Source organism: Episyrphus balteatus, chromosome 2 (assembly GCF_945859705.1).
Source record: "Episyrphus balteatus chromosome 2, idEpiBalt1.1, whole genome shotgun sequence".
In the NCBI taxonomy this organism is placed as follows: Eukaryota; Metazoa; Arthropoda; class Insecta; order Diptera; family Syrphidae; genus Episyrphus; species Episyrphus balteatus.
Window position 1 is genome coordinate 126882302 of NC_079135.1, and position 21602 is coordinate 126903903.

A 21602-nucleotide genomic window follows, 5' to 3' on the forward strand; every position below is an offset into this window, starting at 1 on the left:
TTGTTGGGATGATTTTTATCATTGCTCTTTTTTTTTGTTTGGTTGTACTCTTGAACTGAACATGAAACCAAGCGAGCTATTCCACAACAACAATACTGTCAAAATTCAACAACGAAAGAGAAGAGACAAAACTTAAACTAGTATGTGTTTGATATTTGGTTGAAAGAGGTCTTTTCGTCGTAATTCATCGTGTGAAAAGTTGATAAACTCCTCAAATACAAAAAAAGAAAAATCAATAAAGGTACTATGTATGTAATTCCTACTCGTGAATCTGTGGGCCTGTGAAGTGTGAATACTTTAATTATTTTTCAACCAATCAACTCCACACGATTTCCGTGTGTTTTATTTTTTTTTTTTTTTGCTCTGCAAGCCTGTCTGTGTTGAATAAATTACAAATAGAAGTGACACCGCAGATTACTCATGCCAATACGGCATCATCGAAAGAAATATGAACTATATTAAAGGGTTGCGTCTAAACTAATCATTTTCTTGAACCTTCATGAAAAACTCCCTTTTGAAGGAAATTTTTTTAAAACAGGAATAAATAAAATCTTGGGATTATTTTAGTAGATAGAAAATGGAAAAAAGAAGAAATCTTTGCCTGATATATTTAATTCCATACCAAAGAAATATTTTTGTATTAAAAAATGGTTTTTTGTAATTATAAAGGGTGTAAAAATAAAATAGGGTATGTTAAAACCAGATTTAAGTTGCCTAAAAATGAACATTTTCGAAAAATTTGGATTTTTAATTCCGGTATTGAATATTCAGAGAAGCATAATATGCGTAACATGTATATATGTGTTGATCATTTTGACAAAAAATATGTGAGCATGGGTAAAACACCTAGAGTTTGTATGGTGGCTATACCAATACCATATTGGTGTGAACAAAATATTTTAAATGAAAACAGTGAGCATTGTGCAAATATTATCTCGAGTTCCTATGAAAACGAAGGTGTATTGAGAGAAGGGTAAGTAAGTTTTTGTGAACTTCAGATTAATAATAATAAGCTTCTCAAATATTTAATATAGAATGCTTTATTTTTTTGTTAAATGCTTATTTATATTTGAAGTTTGGGGTTCGGGTCAAAATCCCGCAAACCGAAAACCCAAAATCCCGAAAATCCATAATTCAGAAAACCCAAAATCTCGAATATCCAAAATCCGGAAAACTCAAGATCCCGCAAAAAATAGAATCTCGAAATCCCAAAAAATTATATAAAATAAGGGTATTCACGTAACCAGATAATTTTCTACTTCGCAAAAAATAGAACATTCCGCAAAAGATTTAAATGAACACCCTAGCAGAAAATAATTGCGTAAACAAAGGAAACAAACAGCTGTTTGTTAAACGTCAAATCGAACTTATAAAATTTATTCATTAAAAAAAATAAAGTCAAGCTAATCTTGCAAATACTATGCAACAATAAAAAAAATTTGCTCGGATAAAATAATATTCTCTTTTCAATATTAACATATTTTATTTGTGGTTATCTGAATAATAAGACATAAATCGCGTTCAAAAAGATATGATTAGGGTACCCGTAACCCCAGATAGCCTATCCAATAGGTGATTGAACACACCCAAAGTTTATCAGATTTTTTTTCTACGGTTTCTGTTTCAAATTTGTGAGATAAAATTCTATGATTTGCAGAATATTTTTCTCATACAAATTTTGACAGCTCATTTCTACCGATAGAAAATTTTGAAATGAAAAATTTTTTCATTATATGTATATAATTTTTTAGGATAAAGATTTCGAAAAAAAGATCATAAGTACAAAGTTATGAAGTAAACGCCTAAAAAAAACAATATATGTAACTGTATAATTGCACTAATATCTCTTTGATTTTGATTTAAAATTCTAATTATGCTTTCAGCAGTGTTGTATTAGGATTGGGGTCAAAATCCCGAAAACCGAAATTCCGAAAACCCGAAATCCCGAATGGAATCCCGAAATCGCGAAAAATGATATAACATGCAAAATTTGCGCAAATTTTTCATGGGAGAGGGACAGAATCCCGAAATCCAGAAGCCCAAAATCCAGAAAACCCTATATCCCGAAAACCCAATATCTCGAAAACCCAAAATCCCGAATGGAATCCCGAAATCGCGAAAAATTATATAACATGGAAAATTTGCCCAAATTTTTCATGGGAGACGGACAGAATCCCGAAATCCAGAAGCCCAAAATCCAAAAAAACAAAATCCAGAAAGGCCAAAATCCCGAAAATAAAACAGAAAAAATAAAAAAAAAACTCTTCAAAATTGTGTTCCACTGAAATTTTAACTGAAACATAAAATGAAAAACAATTAAAAAACAATTTAAACATACAATTATTTTATCAAAACTCATAATTCTTTTGATTTTAGTTCAACTATTCTTCCAAATTTACTCAACCACAACAAAACACTGCTGAAAGCACAATAAGAACTTGAAATCATGTAAAAAAGAGATATTAACGCAGTTATATTGTTTTCTACGTGTTAACACCTTGATTTCAAACTTCGGATTGTTTTCGAAACCGAAATCCCGAAAAATTGTATAAAATGAAAAATTCGGGATTTTATGTTTTCGGGATATAGGGTTTTCTGGATTTTGGATTTCGGTATTCTGTCCGTCTCCCGTTGTGTTATGATTGAGTTAAGTCGGGAAAAATTCGTTGAACCAAAGTCAATACAATTCTGAGCTTTAATATTTAAATTATAATTATAATGTTAAAATTTGTATTTCATTAGTGTTTTATTTTATGTTTCAAGTAAAATTTCAATGAACAGACAAGAGTTGAAGAGTTTTTTACTTTTTCTGTTTTCGGGATTTTAGTTTTTCTGGGTTTTAAGCATGGAATACACGATACAATCATCGTACGCGATTTGAGTAGTACCGATATCGTTAACAATATCGAAAGAAAGCACATACACCTTGCGATTTGGATTTTCGGGATTTTGGGTTTTGTGAATTCAAAATTTCGGGATTGTGTCCGTCTCCCATCCTAATTATAAAACGCACATCATACAATGCAAAAGTTTACTAAACACGTTTCATGAACATCTATAATATCAAAATGCAGTAATGTGGTCGACGGAAAGTTATTTCAAGTCTATTTGGAGCTAGAAACTGAAAAAAAGTATTTAAAAACATTTTTTTTTTCTATTTTATTATTTTTTTTTTTGTAATTTTTTTTTGTATTTTAGTTTATTTTACCGTCAAAATTAAACATCAAAAGTTTTCCGAATTCACCAAATTTATTTACCACACAAAATTTTCAGTCTGGCAGTGCCGCCGGCTATTGCAAATTGTTTTGTTGATTTTTATAATTGTTTTTTTTTTTTTTTGCTACGAATACGAACCGAACATGATACCAAACGAGCTATTCAACAACAACAATGCTGTCAAAAATCAACAAAGAAAGAGAAGAGACCAAACTTAAACCAGTATGCGTTTGATATTTGCTAAGAAGAGTTCTTTTCGTCGTTATTCATCGTGTGTAATAGTTGATAAACTTCTCAAATACAAAAAATATTCCTTCCTCTATGCCTATACTCGTGAATCTGTGTGCCTGTGATTTTATTACCGGTTTCCGTGTGTTTTAGTTTTTTTTTGTCTGTAATTTTGAGTTGAATAGAATCATATAGAATAGAAGTGACACCGCAGATTACTCATGCGAATACGGCATCTTCGGAAGAAAGATGAACTATATTTTAGGGTTGCGTCTAAACTAATCATTTTTTTGAACCTTCATGAAAATTTCCATTTTGTAGGAAAATTTTAAAAAAGGAATAAATAATTTCATTTGTTTTTAATGTTCTTTATTAGAATACAATTGAAGATAGAAAATGGAATCATTGCCTTGTTCATTTTTAATTCCATAGGTATCAAAGAATTATTTTTCTAGCTTTTCGTTAGTGATTTAATTAAAAAAAAAAAATGGTTGTTTATTGTAATTATAAAGGGTGTAAAAATAAAGCTTTATATGGTATAGGCAGATTCAAGTTGCCTAAAAATGAACATTTACGAAAAATTTGGATTTTTAATTGCGGTATTGAATGTTCAGGGAAGCGTATGCATTTGTTGCATATATGTGTTGATCATTTTGACAAAAAATATGTGAGCATGGGTAAAGTACCTAGAGTTTCATCGACTGCTATACCAATACCATATTGGTGTGAACAAAATAATTTAAATGAAAACAGTGAACATTGTGAAAATATTGTCTGGAGTTCGTATGAAAACCAAGGTGTATTGAGTGAAGTGTAAGTATGTTTTTGTCAACTTCAGATTAAAAATAGGTCTGTTTAATGAATCTGATCCGCACAGAAAAGATCCGAAAAGTACAAGCTTTTGTGTTTCATGAAAAAAATCTCAACCCAACTTGTTCTACAATCTGTCATTTTGTGTCTCATGAAGTTGTTCGGCACAGAAAAGTTCAAGTTTTTCTGCTCCTACTTTTGGGGTAGAGCAAGTGAGTGAAAAGTGTCAATTGTCATTTGTTTGTGTGATTGTGATAAAAATTAGAGAAAATAAAATTGATTTTTTTAAAGAATTTTTGATTAATAACAAAAACAAATTACGAGTGCTAGTAAATCATTTATTTTAATAAAAAATCATTTCAAGAAATGATTTTTGAATTTAAAATTTTGGAAGTGATGTAGATATTTGTCAATCTTGTTAAATACTTAGTAGAACTTTTCTGTTCTTTTTTTGTTCTGACCAGGGGCGGACTGGGAGTCAAAGGGCCTTCCGGGACTTTTAGGAAAAGGGCCACAAAATACTTACATAATTATTTACTTACTCGAAATATTTAAAAATAAAAGTTGATATGCAGAAATTGTTTTTTTATATACAGTGGTCGAAAAATAATTAGAAACAAGCTCTTTTTTTTCAAAATGTATGTATGTTCTTAATATAAATAAAAAATATTAGAAATATTTTTTAACAGAGACATTTGAAGAGCTTGATGTTTTATTAACGATCTCGTCTGTATTGCACCTTCTTTTTCTAAAATATAAGGGGTTGGTCTGTCAGGAATATTTGTTAAGGACGTTTTATCTATTTTTTTGGAACATGTGGCATTTTACGAGGACTGCAACCACATTAACTGACTTATAGAAATTAGTCGGTGATAGTCCTTTTTATTAATTGTACCTACTTTTAATTAATTGACCAAGTTTGGAAAATGTAAATGCTAAAAATGATTTATTTTTTCAAATAAAAGCATTTATTTTTAAAAGTTTTCGTGAATTTATCCAGTGCTTTTGTTTGTCATGTTAAAGCTTCACAAGAAAAAGTTTTTTGAATAATGAACCCTTTAAAATTTCAAAACTTTTAATAATTACATGTTAAAAAAAAAAAAAATAATATTTTTAACAGTTACTAACAGTACCTTTTACTGAACCGGTAAATTAGGTACTTCGACAAATTAATTAAATTTTATATCATTTTTTAAATTGATATTAAAATTCTTATAAAATTAAATTAAAAATATTTTTGTGAGTTATCAGGTACATAAAAAGCTTTGATATTCTAAGCAACTTTATCTATGCATTCTATTACGATTTTATAATGTTTTTTGTCCCGGATTTTGCTCCCAGAAATATGGTCACCGACGGTGACTCACCGTAATTATACCACAACTCGTGTTTGCTAAAAATTTGTTAAATATTTTGTATACAAAGGGTGTCCCAAAAGTAATGGATCAAACGAAATATGCTGATAGGCTAACTTTAGGACTCTCAGAATTTGGTAACTTGTTCATCTCAAATTCTTTTTTTTCGATTCGATTTTCGATTTAATGCAGTTTTTGCGTAATTTCGAAAAGTCCCGACTTTGCAACTGTATTTTGCTCACTCCGCTCATAATAGATTTTTGTTTTTTACAATTCTTTCACTAAAACATTTCTTAATAATAAGAAATAATTAATAAATCAAAATATTTTTTGCTGCAAATCAATTAAGAGTTCAATATTTTTTAAAAACTCAATTTGTTACTTTTATTTCAAAATTTTGTCACCTAAATCTCTAATTAGGGGAGATTAGGTACTGTTGAAGCAAAGGACGGTTGAAACAATACAAGTAGCCCGAGAATCGTTAGTAGTCCGGTCAATTTAGACATCCAAGGTTACATTAATTCCCAGCAAGCTGAAAATTGGTAGGATTGTTGGAAACACCATCATAAATTAAATTTAAAAAGTCCTCATCGATCCGAGGTGTGGAAAAAAACTTATGGGGGGTCAAAGGTCACAAAATTGGTTTTTCACGATTTTCAGCAAAACGGTAAGTCTCATCAAAAAATTTTCAATGCAAGAATTGTAGACCAGATTATTATATATAAAAAGTGTCATAACACTTTTTTTCCTAAGACCCACCGTTTCTTAGGTATAACGATTCAAAAAGTTGAAGTTGAGTTGTAATCGTCATAATCAGGCCTATTTTGAAAAAAAAACTCCTAACTGAAAAGTTCCTGAAATTTCATTATTTTTTAAGCTTGAATTTCGTTTTTCAATGGTTAAGAATATAGGAAAGCAAAAAAAAAATGGAAATTTTCACCATTTTTCCGATTGGGGCCCTTCTCCCGAAACCATTTCCCTGGGAATTTTTGTTTAGAATATGTCTGAATAAATACAGGGTGTGCAATAGAGAATGGACAACCCTAAAACGGCTGATATCTACACTTATGGATGTTCTAAAAACAGATAGAAAAAAGTTCTATCGCAACCAGTTCATAAAATATTGGCTTTTTTTCGTTCAGTGTATTTTAAATTTTAACATCTTGTGTTTTCGTTCACTACAACCACGAATGAATGAATTTTATTTATTTCTTTTTTTTATAATTTTCTACAATAATTGTATGAGTACATAAACTCTTTAAAAACGCAAAGCTATTGCACATTTTCCTTAAAAAAATTTTGAAATCTGTTTTTTGATGCAAAATGTAAAAAAAGTATTTTATGAAAAATTTTAAACACCTGTGGTATAAAATAAATCTATAGAAACCTAGGTGGCCAACTTTCTTAAAAATACTCCCCTTAAACGAGAATTGTTTACTTCATTGACTTAAACGCCATAAACATGATTCTGTGGGCTTCGAAAGATCCATATGGGGCCCCCTGAAAATCCATAAAGGGCCCAGAAACAGAATTCGGTAGGCCCCTAAAGATCCATAGGAGGCCTTCATTGACTTAAACGCCATAAACATGATTCTGTGGGCTTCGAAAGATCCATATGGGGCCCCCTGAAAATCCATAGGGGGCCCACAAACAGAATTCGGTAGGCCCCTAAAGATCCATAGGAGGCCTTCATTGACTTAAACGCCATAAACATGATTCTATGGGCCTTGACAGATCCATATGGGGCCCCCTGAAAATCCATAGGGGGCCCACAAACAGAATTCGGTAGGCCCCTAAAGATCCATAGGAGGCCTTCATTGACTTAAACGCCATAAACATGATTCAGTGGGCCTCGAAATATCCATATGGGGCCCTTTGAAAATCCATAGGGGGGTCACAAACAGAATTCGGTAGGCCCATTAAGATCCACAGGAGGCCTACGTTGACTTAAATGCCGCAAACATAATTCTGTGGTCCTCGAAACATACATAGGGGGCTCACAAGCATAATTCTATAGGTCTCGAAAGATCCATAAGGGGCACAATAGATTTATACTGACTAAAAAGGCCAGAAACCGACTTGAAGCATGACGTGAGTGAATTTAAAAATTGAATTTCAAGTGCTTTTAAGAAATGTTTTCTTGCCCGAGGGCCTACCGGGAAAAATCCAGAATGCCCGGTGGGCCAGTCCGCCCCTGGTTCTGACAGTATTTGCAAACTTGTGCTGCTTTGGTCTGTTCTGTCCTAGATTTTTTTCATTAAACAGACCTAATAAGCTTCTCAAATATTTGATATAAAATGCTTTTTTTAATTTTTAATGTTTACTTATACATATTTGATATTTGAGTTCCGGAATTCTTGATCAAACATTTTGGACTTTGTCAACTTAGGTACTAAGTGATTTGCTACCCTTTAGTGTTTTTTAAGTAGTGTTTGAGTTAAATTTGAAAAATCTTTGAACTTAAATCAATAAAATTAATAGTTCTAAAATTTAAGTTATAATAGGTGTGTTTTTTTGTTTATCTATATAGATTTTGTGCAAAAAAACGACATCGAGATTTTTGAAATCAAAACAATTTACGTGTTAAATACAACAAAAACTTTATCTATATAGATTTTTGAAAAATCCAGATAATTATCCAGATTTTACTTTCTCTCGATAGAAAACAGTACTGCCAAGGTACATTACACTTATTAAATGTCAAATTCCATCAAACGACAGCTGCAGTTGACAGATATATGACAAAAAAAATTTAATATTTAAAATTGAATTAAATTAGGAATAACAAACAACACAAATCAATGTAAGTACAAGTATATTTTTTGGAAAAACATAAAAATTGTACCATAAACTTTGTTTTTTTAATTTAATTTAATTATTTTAGGATTCACGTATTTGCAAGAGTGCGATATCTTCCACAAAACCAAAGAAAAAAAACCTGAAAAGCAGATGGAAAGTAAATCACTTTATTAATACAATGAGATAGCATATTTATCTTTTTACTAGGAATTATTTCACAAAAGAAGAATTCTGTGTACTGTGCGCTTGTGTCTTAATGGTGTCGATACCTTCAAACCTCACAGTCAAATGTAATGTAAAATGCACTTGGAATGCCCGCTCGTTTGCGAAAACGTCCATTCTTTGACGATAAACATGGTTAAATGACAACAAAGCTCTTGTTAATCAATCGCCTCATTATGCCCACCACAAAAAGTCTCATAACTTTTTAAAAAGATACACGTCATGTCTGTGCGCTGCAAAAAAAAGCAAGTACAAACATACCTCCTGAAAAATACTCCTTCAGGAAATACTTTTCATCCCAAACAGCAGAAGCAACAAGCAAGACAATCCCAACCTTGCATTGCAGCTCATTCAATATCCAAATCCTTCGGCTCCCTAAAATCTTCCTCACTTTATGTAAATGGTATCAGAACCAAGACCCGTTGATTAAAAGCCATCTTAGAAGATCACTTCACTGCCTGTGCAAATGATGGTGTCCAAACTTGGACATGTAAAGTGAAGTGTTGAAACAATGGCATCTTGAAAGTTGATGTATAAGAAATATTTAAAAGAACGTTATGGTAATTGTTTCAGAGCATCATTTTGGTCCCCAATTGGTTACAGGTAATTTTTTTTTATTTATTCTCCTTTTTTGGTTCGATATATTCCTTATTCCTTCTTCAGATATAATCTGCCTGCATTGATGTCGTCCTGTTTCTTTAGGAAATGTCTTCTACAAATGGCTGTAAAGCCGAGATCCCGAGAAAATGATATCTGCATGAATTTTCTTCGCAATTACTTTCCCCTCCTTAACAGCTATGCAGGGGAAGGAATTAAGGCAGTACACATGGATTCCCAACCCAACTCAACCAACCCCCGAGGACAACGTATACAGCAGACTTTTTAAATTAAGTTTATCCATGTATTATATTTGTTTATATTTTATAACTTTGTTCATTATTTAACGTTAGGCCCCCTTTGTGCCAACAAAATTTTGTAACTATCAATGTATCTTAGAAATAAGTTATTTTAAGTCAATTGTAAATAGCAAGTTCAATAAACCAAAATTGAATTGCAATAGGTTAAAGTATATTTAATATTTTGTGTTCTTCTAAAGAGAGCTAGAAAACTTTCAATAAAACTAGATACGAAAGTGTTTTGTTAAAAATAACTCAATCAATATCTGTTTAATATGTTTGAAATATAATTCTAGTTTCGCTAGTTCATTCCATATGTTTGGTTCATTTTTAGAGATGAAAAAAACTGCTTTGCTGAGGTTAACGCAGAAAGGGGATGATATGCCTTCTACGCCATTAGATGAAGCTAATGCCGAGGAAAAATCAACAAGAAAGAAGAAGAAGAGCGACACGGAGCAGAATAAAATTGTAACCACATCACAATCCCAGTCACAGTCACATCAACCACCACATCCACTGCTGGTACCAAAGTCTGCCCAATCATCTCCCGCCGTCCAGTTTATGAAAGCAAAAGTTAAACTAGAAGCGGATCCAGAACCTGCGGAAGTTCATACTAATGTTAATTTTTTTTTATCATTCGCCACAATTAAAACAGAAAATCATTTCATGTGATCACTAAGTAATTTAAGTTTTTATTTTTTTTAAGGGTTATAAGTTTGGGTGTAGGGCTTGATTGAAAAAAATTACTGTTAAAACATATAAGTAAATTGAGTCTACATGAGGGATGATTTAATAGATTAAGTACAATTGAACAAATTTTACTTTATATTCCAACTGTTGTTAAAAAAATTCGTTTCACTTTGCATATATATTAAATATACAATCAAAAAGTTAAAACAATATTGGTTCAATATAAACAAAACAAAATTAATAAATTTTATCTCATTCAACTCATTGTGCCACATGCGTATAGCTTCTCAAGAGTTCTTCATTACGCAAATTAGGATTTGCATGTTATTTGGTTGTTATTCACAGCATTCCTGAAAGTTTAAATAAGAAAAAAACACATTTTAAACCATTCGAAAATACAAAAAGTTCGCGACTTAGATACCTAATTTGATTGACTTTCATTCTCCAGATTATCGATTTCAATGTTTAATTCAAATTAAACATAATGCAGCAAAGCAGAAGAAGATGTATTAATAGACATAAACCTCCATCTTATCTTAAATAAACGTATTGATGACTGGAAAATGTTTTTGTTTATACAGGGGCAGGGAACTGTTGTGGGATGAAGTGGGCTTAAATAACGAGTGGCTTGGTTCTGGAAAAATCAACAAGTTTTGGGTGGTAAATATTACCACCTCCAATGAAGTCTGTGTAGACGTCGACATTCTCAGATAGAGCCCTTCTTTTTTGTGTTCAAGTGGTGTTATGGCTGATGCAACTTCCTTCACAGTGGGCAAACCATGTGGTAGAATTCCTGGTGGTAGTTTGGAATGGAACCTAACACAGCTAGAGGAACATGATAATCGACAAAACAGGAACAATTCTACGAATTTTTTTGTTTGTTTCTTTCTCTATGTTTTATTAAATTTTAATTTTTAAAATAAAAAAAGCAAAAGCAAACTTTTTGACAGACATCTGTCAAAGTTAATGTTCAGTGCCGCCAAATGATTACACGGATTTAAAAAATCTCGATGTCGTTTTTTTGCACAAAATCTATATAGATAAACAAAAAAACACACCTAATAATTGTATTTTTAATTTTTTATTTAATTTGTATTTTATTTTATGTTTCAATTAAAATTTCAATGAACAGAGAATTTTTAAGAGTTTTTTCCATTTCCGGGATTTCGGTTTTTCGATATTCTATGTTTTCTAGATTCAAAATTTCGGGATTGTGTTCGTCATAAACGACCTGAAAATCAAAATGCATAAATGTGGTCGAGAGCGATTTATTTGAAGTCTATTTGGAGCTAGAAATTGAAAAATATATTTTTTTGCAAATATATTCCCATTTTTTGCAGTCATTTAAGTTTATTTTAACGTCAAAATTAAACATCAAAAGTTTTCAACATTTACATACCAGAAATTTTGCAGAACCGAAGTTTTTGAGGTTTGTTCAATTTTTGGCAAAAATCTCAGTTTTTACTATAGGAATAATTGAATCACCTGAGAATAGTTGGAAAGGATTTGAATTTGATATAATGCGATACATTACGACAAATAATATAAAACAAAACAAAGTTTTACAAAAAAATCGTGTGGTTTGGCCGCTATTGCGTTTTTGTGATTTTTTCGGCTTCTGTTTATTGTAGAATGGATTTTTTGTCTTGTTTTGTAGAAAAACGCATTTTCTAATAAGTGCGTATAAGAAATGATAACGAATAAATGTAAAATCTTAGGAGATGGTCGTTAATATTAAATTTTTTCTCGTTATAACTTAAACTTGCTGAATACAATGGTATAGCTGTGACTGTAGTTTGTAGTAGGGGAGAAGGGGGTACATTTGACACTTAGTTTTTAAAGGTCTGTATTTTCGAAAACTGTTAATGTTTTCCAATGTTTTGTTTTGTATTTGATTTATTGACTATTCAAGATTATACTAACAGTAAATTTTTTGTTTCACAACATTACAACATTAAAAAAAATAATCTTTTCTAAAAAAAGTCATTTTGTCAAAAGTGCCCCAGGACCGGGGCACATTTGACTTTAAAAGGGGTACATTTGACAATGATGGATTAAACCCCGCATCGTGTGCATTATATTTTTTAAACTATCAGCGGATCTTGCTCTATTGTTTAATTAGAAAAAAAAATTTTTTTGGTTTTAAACCATCTTCTTCTTCTTCTTCCTTTTTCTCGGCGCTGTTATGATCTCGATGTCGAGGGGATCATAACTATCCCACGTTACTGCTTCACACTAGTGATCCGCTTGTGGGGTTCCCCGGGTTGACCTCAGAAATCGGCGGCAAGCCTCCCGGTTTTGTATTGTTCCGTTTCTGAGGCCAATTGAATGCTGGTGTTTTTGCATTTGCTTGTACCAGGAGTTTTTAGGCCTACCTTTCTTTTTATTTCGTGTTGGAACGTTGTATGATATTGCTTTTTTTTTGACGGGGTTCTCAGGATCTCTCCTTTGAACATGGCAATACCAACTGAGTCGGTCGTGTTTAATTTTTTGGGAGATGGTGTTTTTAACCATCTACTAAACAATATAACGAAAAAAATTTATCAAAAAATTTATTTTCTAAAAAGAAGAAGAAAAAAAAAAAACCATAAAATATTTTAAAAAATCTCTCCATTTAAATACTAATCAAAATTAATCGATGTCGATTTATTTTTAAATCATTTATTAAATATATAACTCTCCAAAATCAAAGTAAAACTGTGCCCACATTGCAAAAGTCAAAGGTGCCCCGAAGGAGCCTCATAACTGTTTTTCTTTTTTTCAATAACTAATACTATTTTTTTACAAATCTGGTTTTAATTTACTTAATATTAAGCATAGTGCTATCAAAATATTGATTCACCATTAAAAAAAACTATTTTATTAGGTTCAGAAATCGCTTACATACCGGTGGTCAAAAATTAGATCAGAAATACAGAAAACACGAAAACACGTGCTACTCCGAGAAAAGTTAATGAAAAACTGCGAAATTTCACAAAATTTTTAAAAATCAAACTAAGATTCTTTCTTCATCTAAACTATTGTTTATTAAGGGCATGATCATACCGAAAACCGCAAAGTCAAATGTGCCCCGGTGTCAAATGTATCCCCGCTTACCCTACTGTCAAAATTTTACTACAAAAGTTGGCGGTAGCTGAGCAAAAAGTTGAGAATTCTTCAACTTGCGCTACAAGCTACAGCCACAACTACACCATTTTATTCAGCCAGAAACTGTTTTGGAGGTACAAAAAAACTTAATATACCGAAATATGGGAAATTTAGAGTTATACTTAAAAAATAGTTATAAGAATTTTTTCGGTCAAACGAACTTCAATAGAAAAAAATTCAAGATCATCTCCAAATATTTAACATTTTTTCGTTAGTAAATTTTTATAGAAAAACATTGCAAAAAGAATTAGAGAATTCGTTTTTCTAGAAAATAAGACAGCAAAGTCTTTTCTACAATAAAGAGAAACCGAGATAAACACAAAAACGCATTTTTCAAAATGGCGGCCAACTCACATGATTTTTTGTGAAATATTGTTTTGTTTTAAATTGAACGAATCTTAAAAACCGGTTCTGCAAGAAGAAGAAGGTCGAAAACTGAGATTAAGATTCACTAATTATACTAAATACCTACTACCTGTAAAATTTCCACCTGTCCCTATTTTTTCTCATTTGTTCATAGTAAATTGTCTCTATTTACTGTACTACACATTTAGCACGTTTACGCTGTTTCATAAATATAACGATGTTAATTCTAATTTAAAGATAGGTACTTATAAACTTTATTTATTCTTAAAAAGTGCATATAAATATAGAATGTTATTGATAACTAAATTTGATTAAAACAAAATTGTAATGCAAACTTATTAAACCAAAAAAAAAAAAAAAAAATTAAATTGTTAAAATATTATTGCCAACTGAGCTGACGGCAATGCCATAGCTTATAATTCATTTTTATAATAATCATGTAATTACTTTATAAAATCAATAAATGAATTACTTACTTACTTACTTACTACTTACTTATTAAATTATTTTTAACATATCACTTACTTCTGAGTCTGGCAATGCCGCCGGCTTTTTGCAAATTGTTTTGATGATTTTTATAATTGCTTTTTTTTTTGGTACGAACTGAACATGAAACCAAACTAGTTATTCAAGAACAACAACACTTACCCCGTTTGTATGGCGATTTGAATCGGAATTGAATCAGGATTTAGGTCTATATATACCTGAATCGAATTGAATCAGGATTTGTCGATCCGATCCGACTCGGGGAGCTGAATCGAATCGAAAATATGCATATATACCGAATGAATTGAATACTCGAAATATAATTTATGGTGGAAATTGTGTGTGATTGTCTTCTTATTTGCAAATTCACTGTATGTATGTCTAATGATATCTAGTTTTACTTGTACCTTGTTTTTGGTTAGATTTTTCTATTTTACTGCAAATATATTAAAAAGAAAAATTGTGTTTTCGATTCTATTTCAATTCGATTCCTCGATCTGGTACTTCCATATACCTGGATCGAAATTTCGATTCAGTTTCAATTCGATCTTTAAATCGGTCATACAAACGGGGTAACTGTAAAAATTCAACAACGAAAGAGAAGAGACAAAACTTAAACTAGTATGCGTTTGATATTTGTTAAGAAGGGTTCGTCTTCGTCGTAATTCATCGTGTGTAAATGTTGATAAACTTCTGAAATACAAGAGAAAAGGTACCTGTGTGCCTGTGAATATACTTTGTTTATTGTTTGTGAAAATCCACCCTAAGATTGAACTTCTTTGCCGGTATTTCTTGTATTTTTGTTATTTTTTCGCTGTGCCAGCCTGTCTGTGATTTTGAGTTGAATCGAATTCACTCGAGCAAAAAATATAAATTACAAATCAAAGTAAGTAGATATTAAAAAAAAAAACACTCCAATATGCAACAAATGCTGCTAGTTGTTGATGTGTTTTTTTTGCTATTTTGCTTTGACAGTCGATCGTTGTGACTGTGAGAAAAAGAATAAATGTGTAGGTTTAATTATGTATATAGAAAGTATGTGTGTGTAATCTGTAATGGTGTGTATCATTTTCATGTGCTCCAATAAGTGTTGCCGTCGTTCTGGTTAAAAATATAAAATTATAAATATAATTATTATAAAAAAGTCATTTTTGTTATAATTTTAAATAAAAAAGCGTGTACAAAAAAGACGAGTGCCAGCCAATACAGTTTTCAGAGACCAAGAGTTTGAAAAAATATTAGAAATTTTAGATTAAAACAAAAATACAAATAGGTACCTTGCCACAAAAGAAATTAAGCGTTTCTGAGGTTATTTTAAGTTGAAAAACGCATGAAGCATTTTTTTTGTTTTTGCTTCGAACTCAACTATGTATAATGGTTTTTATGTTTTTGTTCGGTGTTTTTTTTTTTTTTTATAATTTGGTTTCTTTGTTTTTGCGAAATGTCTACAGTTTTTAAAAATTTAAGTTTTATTTGAACAAGAACAAGAATTAATAACAGTTTTTCTGGAATTTTTTTATGAATACGAATTTTATGAATTTTTGATTGATTGTTTCTATTAGGCGCGTCCCACCAACAAGAGATCTCTGAGGGCTCGCATGTCATTTTGGAAGAGAAGAAAATAATTTTGTGGGACAAGTTTCTCACATCAATCGAATTTTTTTCAAATTCAACACTTCAACTGCCACTTCACACAACTGCAACTTTTCTTCAAATATTCAATTGTGATAAAAAATTATTTCAAAATAAGTTATTTCGTGAAGTATGTAAGCTCAAAATAATATCATTTTCTTCAAATTTTTCATGTTATTAGCATTTTTTGAACTGCACACCACCACAAAAAAAAATCAAAACAAAAAAAAAAAAAACTAAAGAAAGAGAAATAAAACTGAGAAATTGAATCCAAAAAATGTTCGTCTCAGAAATCTGAGAAAAAATAAAATGCACGACTGGATCGCACGAACTTGCTCTTAGAGTTAAAGTTGCTTAAATTTTTAAGACTTTTTATATAGAAATTTGAAAAAAAAATATAATTCGTTTAAAAAAAAAATTAAATAAAATCTGAAATTAAATTGCCCTCCAAAACAAGTATGCAGTTTTGATTGATATATTAACATGCATTTTTAGAAAAAAAAATTTCAAAATCGTTAGAGCCGTTTTTTAAAAAACTAGTTTTTTATAAATAATTTTTTGGAGAAAAAGTTTTAAAATAATATTGGTATGCCATTTTTTAGAAATCACTAATCAACATCTAAAAACAAAATTCAATGTCCCGTTTTCGAAAATTTGATTTAAAAAAAAAAAAATTTCAAAATTTTTTAAAAAATCCAAAAATTATTTTTTTCAAAATCTTATTTTTGGCTTATATTTAAATGATATAAATGCTTCTTCACAAAAAGTTTCGTTGAAATCGAGTAAGCAGTTTCGGAGATAATCGGATTTGAAAAAAACGGTTCTATGGCAGGTACCGTTAATAATGATTCTCAAAAAAAATTTTTTTCAATTTTACTAAAATCGGTATATGACAAGTACCGTTATTTTTGGTCCAAAAAAATTAATTCCAAAAACCCCTCTGGAGAGTCGCCAAATAACGCCACATACCAAGTTTGACATTAATCGGTCCATCCGTTTAGGCTGTAGCTCCTTATACAGACAGACAGACAGACAGACTGACAGACAGACAGACGGACTTCCGGGACCCACTTTTTTGGCATTGTCTACCATCGTAATGTCATGGAAAAATGTTATCTCAACTTTTTTTTTTGTACGAATGCATAACTTGATATATAGTACCTATATCGCAAGTAAAAAGTGAGCGCTCAGCTGAGATTTTTGTCTTACTTAAAAAATCTCTGAGCTCTCAGAGATCTCCCTTGGTGAGACGCACCTATTGTTTTTATTGAAACTTGTTGCCAGAGCCGCTTATTTACTATTAAACGGGCTCCTCGAACATTTCACTCGTTTCCTTAACATTTTGATTTCCGATTTATCAAAATTTTTGAATTTAAGTAGGTAGTTTACCAAAAATCTACCTAATTATATGAATAATCAAAGTTAATTTTCTTACATTTTGTATGTATAACTAATTTTGTTTCACGCCCGTTAATGAGCATAAAGGAAAAAGGTAGGTAGCAATAAAACGAAAATTTTAAAATATATTCAAAAAAATCAGATGCAAAAACAAATTATGCTCAAATTCCGCCTCTTGCCTCAAAAATATTCTTGCAACAATGCCAACTATTTTTAATCGTGATCAAAATTGTTAATTTTTTTTATAAATTTTAGTAAAAATTTTAGTTTTTATGTTTCAATAAAGCTTGAAAATGTTATTTTTTTTTAATTTTGTGATGTTTTTGAACAACAGAAATGAATTAGCATTAACTTTTGAGGAGCAACTTTAAAGGCTAAAAGACTTAAAAAAGGGTAAAATCTTAAAGGTTTAGATTTGTCAAATTTTTGGATAAAATTATCCAACCGTATAAACAGAAATTTTCACTTGGTAGAAATTGACATTTGGCAGCTTTTTGGTTCCTATTGGATGACTTTTGACATTTCAGCCAGTATTGGGAAAAATTCGTATCGTGTATACGTAGCTTAGCCTTTTTTGTTGAATATTAACATCATGTTCTTTCAGTTTTTGCAAAATTATAATTTGATGAACATAACTACATTTTTCTTCTATTTTTCAGGTCCGCTGTATAACATTTTGACGGTCAAATTACTATAAAAAAAACGAATTTTGGTTATTTTATTTATTTAGAAACACGTCATAGTACATAGTATTTGAAAAATGTCGAAGCGCAAGGCTGTTGCCCTTTCGGAAAAATTAACAATGATTGAACATGTTAAAAAAGGCGCAAAACAAAAAGATGTGGCTAAAGAATTTGGTACTTCTGAAAAAACTTTGTCGCAAATTTTAAGATCAGAAGATAAAATATTAAAGTTTGCGAAAGAAAGTTCGAATAGAAATCTAAATGAATTAAAAAGAATAAAATACGGTAGCAAAAATGATACGGCACAATGGAAAGATATTTTAAATTGGGTACCGCCAGCAGAAGAAAAGAAAATCTCTGGCTCTATACCCAAAGACACACTGATAGAATCTTCGGATGAGCTGGAAGATATAAAAACACGGTAAGCTAGTAAATGGGAGAAGGACACAATCTGAAATTTTGAATCCAAAAAAACCAGAATCTCAAAAATCCCGAAAATCCAGAATCCCGAAAATCTATAATCCCGGAAATAAAACAAAAAAAGTAAAAAAACTCTTCAAAATCTCTGTTCAATTAAATTTCAATTGAAATATAAAATAAAAAACCAATTTAATAAAAATTTTAACATTATTATAATTTAAATATTAAAACTCACAATTGTACTGATTTTGATTCAAGGAATTTTCCCTATTTAACTCAATCACGAAACAAAATACTGCTGAAAGCACAATAAGAATCTTAACTCAAGATCAAAGATATAGTAGTGGAATTATACAGTTATAGATATTTTATTTAAGTGTTTACTTCATAACTTCAAAATTAACCGAAAAATTATATAAACTGAAAAATTTGGGCAATTTTTCATTTTATATAATTTTTCGAGATTTTTTATTTCTTTTTATTTTTTTGCTCCAGTAGTTTTGTGTTTTGGGTATTTCGCTCAGTTAATATAAACTTAGCGAATCCAAAATAAGTTTATATTCTTTATTATTTTTTTGCTAGATAGTAACGTCAATTTCGATTTTGTTCTTTGACATTTTTTATTTATTTTTTAGTGTTTCGCTAAGTTTATATCAACTTAGCGAATTCAAATTAGTTTTATATTTTGTTGCTAGTTAGTTACGAATACTTTGATTTTATTTTTGCAATTTGGCTTGTTTCGCTAAGTTAATGTGAACTCAGCGAAAAACTCAATAAAAACATAAACTATCGGAGGAACAAAATCAAAATTGCTGTAACAAACTTTTATTTCTGCAAGAAGAATATATCGGGTTTCTTTGACTTTAAAAACAAATTTAAAGAAACCGATCTGATAAAGAAGTTTGACTTTAATTAATTTTTTTGTTTTATTTTTTTAGGACAAAACTAAGAACCAACAAACAACAGCTGCAGCGATTTATCGAACTATTGCAATCAAATGTAGAAGTTGCGAGAGCGACTTCTTTGAAACATGAAGCAATATACAAATGGGACGAATTTACGTTACAACTTAATAAACTGGGTCCACCAAAGAAAGATTGGGAGCAATGGTTTAGGGTAAGAAAATTTAAATAGTTTTTATTTTGTTTAAGAAGTTAAATATAAAATTTATTTATTTAACTCAAGCCAAATTTAGTGCAAAATTAGTGAAATTTTCTGAAAACAGATTTTTTTATAATAGCAACTTTTAAAAATGAGTATGAACTTAGCGAAGTAATTTTCGAAAACCGAATTACTACTTTGTTGCTAATAATTTACGGCTATTTTAATTTGTTTTTTTTTTTTGCTCCGTTTGTTTTAATTTTATTTGTTATTTTTTCGCTAAGTTCATATAAACTTAGCGAAATGAGTCAAATTGCAAAAATTATAGAGCAACAAAATCAAAGTTGTCGCGGTTAATTACCAACAAAATAGTAAAAAAATATAAATTCGCTAAGTTGATACAAACTTAGCGAAACATAAAAGAAAAAAAAATTATCGGAGTAACAAAATCAAAATTGACTGGAATATCCAACAAAATATTAAACAAAATTTAAATTCGCTAAGTTGATATAAACTTAGCGAAACATACAAAAAAAAACAAAAACTATCGGAACAACAAAATCAAAATTGACTGTAATATCCAGCAACAAAATAGCAACCGAATAACCTTATTTCGGATTCGCTAAGTTTATATGAACTGAGCGAAATATCCCAAAACACAAAAAACTACCTGAAAAAATATATAAATTGACGTAACTAGTAAAAAAAGCAACAACAAATTACTCCCAATTCGATTTGCATAAAGTGTTTCGCTAAGTTCATACTAATCTTTTAAAAATTTTGAGCGAAATTTACAAAACAATTTAAATTGTAATATTTCCTTAACATATTAGATTTCTTTGTTTTAACAATAATGAAAATAAACCGTTTTTTTAGGTATGGTCAGAGTTAAAAGCTATGGTAAGGAAAAAGAATAAGAAGGCATGTCAGCCACCTACTAAAACTCTTCCAAATGGAACTCTTATTAAACATGTTGTTCAATTCACCGAGTTGGAAAAGACTGTTATTGAAATCCTTGGTTTGGATAAGGATGAAAATGAATCCGGGAACCAAGAAATAAAAACTTCACGTTCCAACTTTTCCATTACATTAGATGGCACAGGAGATGATGACGTTAGTTTTGAACCCACGAATAAGAGAATAAAATACAATACCTATGAATCTGTAACAAAACAGTCATCCACCGAATCAGAAGAAGAACCATCAACATCCAACCCAAGCACACAAACTATTCCAAGACTGAAGGAGCTGGAAGAGGTTTCTACTGAAATAAAATTCGAGGAGGAAGAAGAAGTAGATTATGAAGACACTATATCAGTATACAGCATAATAGATGATGACATTAAGTTTGAAGACACAGATTTTGATGAGGAAATGACGCAAACAAATACCAACGAATCTCTAAATAAACAAGCCGATGAACAACCATTTATTAAAACTGAACCAGAAGATCATGATGTCGAGGAAGTTCTTCCTCAACTTTCAACCTACATAAAAACTGAACCAGTAGAACAAGAACCCGAAGAAGAACAGCCGTCGATATCTATAAAAACCGAACCAGGAGAAAATCAAGCCGAAAAAGAGCAGCCATCGTCCATATTTATTAAAACTGAGCCAGAAGAACATTCCATCTCCACTCCCATCATTCAAACCGTGCCAAAACCAATTCCTCTACCAACGCCCTCGGAGGATTGTAAGAAAGCTATTGAAGAACAAACTTTAGCTCAAAAAGAATTTTACAAAAATATGACAGTTTTCATGGGTGATATGAGAAGAAGTATGAGCAACATTGAAGATTATATCAAAAGAAGTGTTCAACAAAAAGATGATCTTCTGGAAGTGAAAAAACTGAAATTAAAAGCGTTTCAGGAAGCAAAGTTAGAAGAAAGTATCGAAAGAAAACAAAAGTTGAAAATGAAAGCTGAGCTTTTGGCACTTAAAAAATTGAAAAGTATTACAAAGGCTGGAAACATTTCAAATGATTCAAAATAGTTTTTTAAAAATTCTATTAAGAATATAAGAAATAAAAAAAGTTTAACAAAAAATAAAAAAGTTAAGTATTTTTGACCTTTTATTTAAAAGACTAAAGTGATTCTATATCTAAAGTAAGTATTGATTTGGTGGTAAGAACTACGAGATTTGAGGAGTCTGCA

General features: G+C 30.4%; 1 protein-coding gene and 1 long non-coding RNA gene across 9 annotated transcripts; both read left to right on the forward strand.

Moving 5' to 3' along the window:
* The first annotated feature begins 218 nt into the window (after positions 1 to 218).
* Positions 219 to 21485, forward strand: LOC129909243 (uncharacterized). Of its 8 annotated transcripts, none has more exons than XM_055986294.1 (5): positions 14820 to 14927; positions 14984 to 15101; positions 17905 to 18349; positions 19287 to 19464; positions 20326 to 21484. In XM_055986294.1, exons 3-5 carry the CDS (start codon positions 18006 to 18008, stop codon positions 21439 to 21441), a joined length of 1638 nt encoding a protein of 545 aa, XP_055842269.1. In that variant the 5' UTR covers positions 14820 to 14927; positions 14984 to 15101; positions 17905 to 18005; the 3' UTR covers positions 21442 to 21484. The 8 variants fall into 8 exon arrangements, with proteins under 8 accessions (XP_055842275.1, XP_055842270.1, XP_055842272.1 ...); XM_055986296.1 differs by having other exon boundaries at positions 14845 to 14927; positions 15039 to 15101; XM_055986295.1 differs by lacking the exons at positions 14820 to 14927; positions 14984 to 15101 and adding an exon at positions 3893 to 4257.
* On the forward strand, positions 8170 to 9746 carry LOC129909244 (uncharacterized). The gene is made up of 3 exons (XR_008771428.1): positions 8170 to 8412; positions 8494 to 9233; positions 9294 to 9746. It is a non-coding gene; the product is annotated as an uncharacterized LOC129909244 (long non-coding RNA).
* Positions 21486 to 21602: the final 117 nt, after the last annotated feature.

Bases quoted from the DNA above. Each gene is read 5' to 3' on its own strand.
- LOC129909243 (XM_055986295.1), top strand. From the start codon at position 18,006: ATGTCGAAGCGCAAGGCTGTTGCCCTTTCGGAAAAATTAACAATGATT. The intron at 18,350-19,286 runs GTAAGCTAGTAA...TTATTTTTTTAG, and splicing joins CTGGAAGATATAAAAACACG to GACAAAACTAAGAACCAACA. The intron at 19,465-20,325 runs GTAAGAAAATTT...CCGTTTTTTTAG, and splicing joins ATTGGGAGCAATGGTTTAGG to GTATGGTCAGAGTTAAAAGC.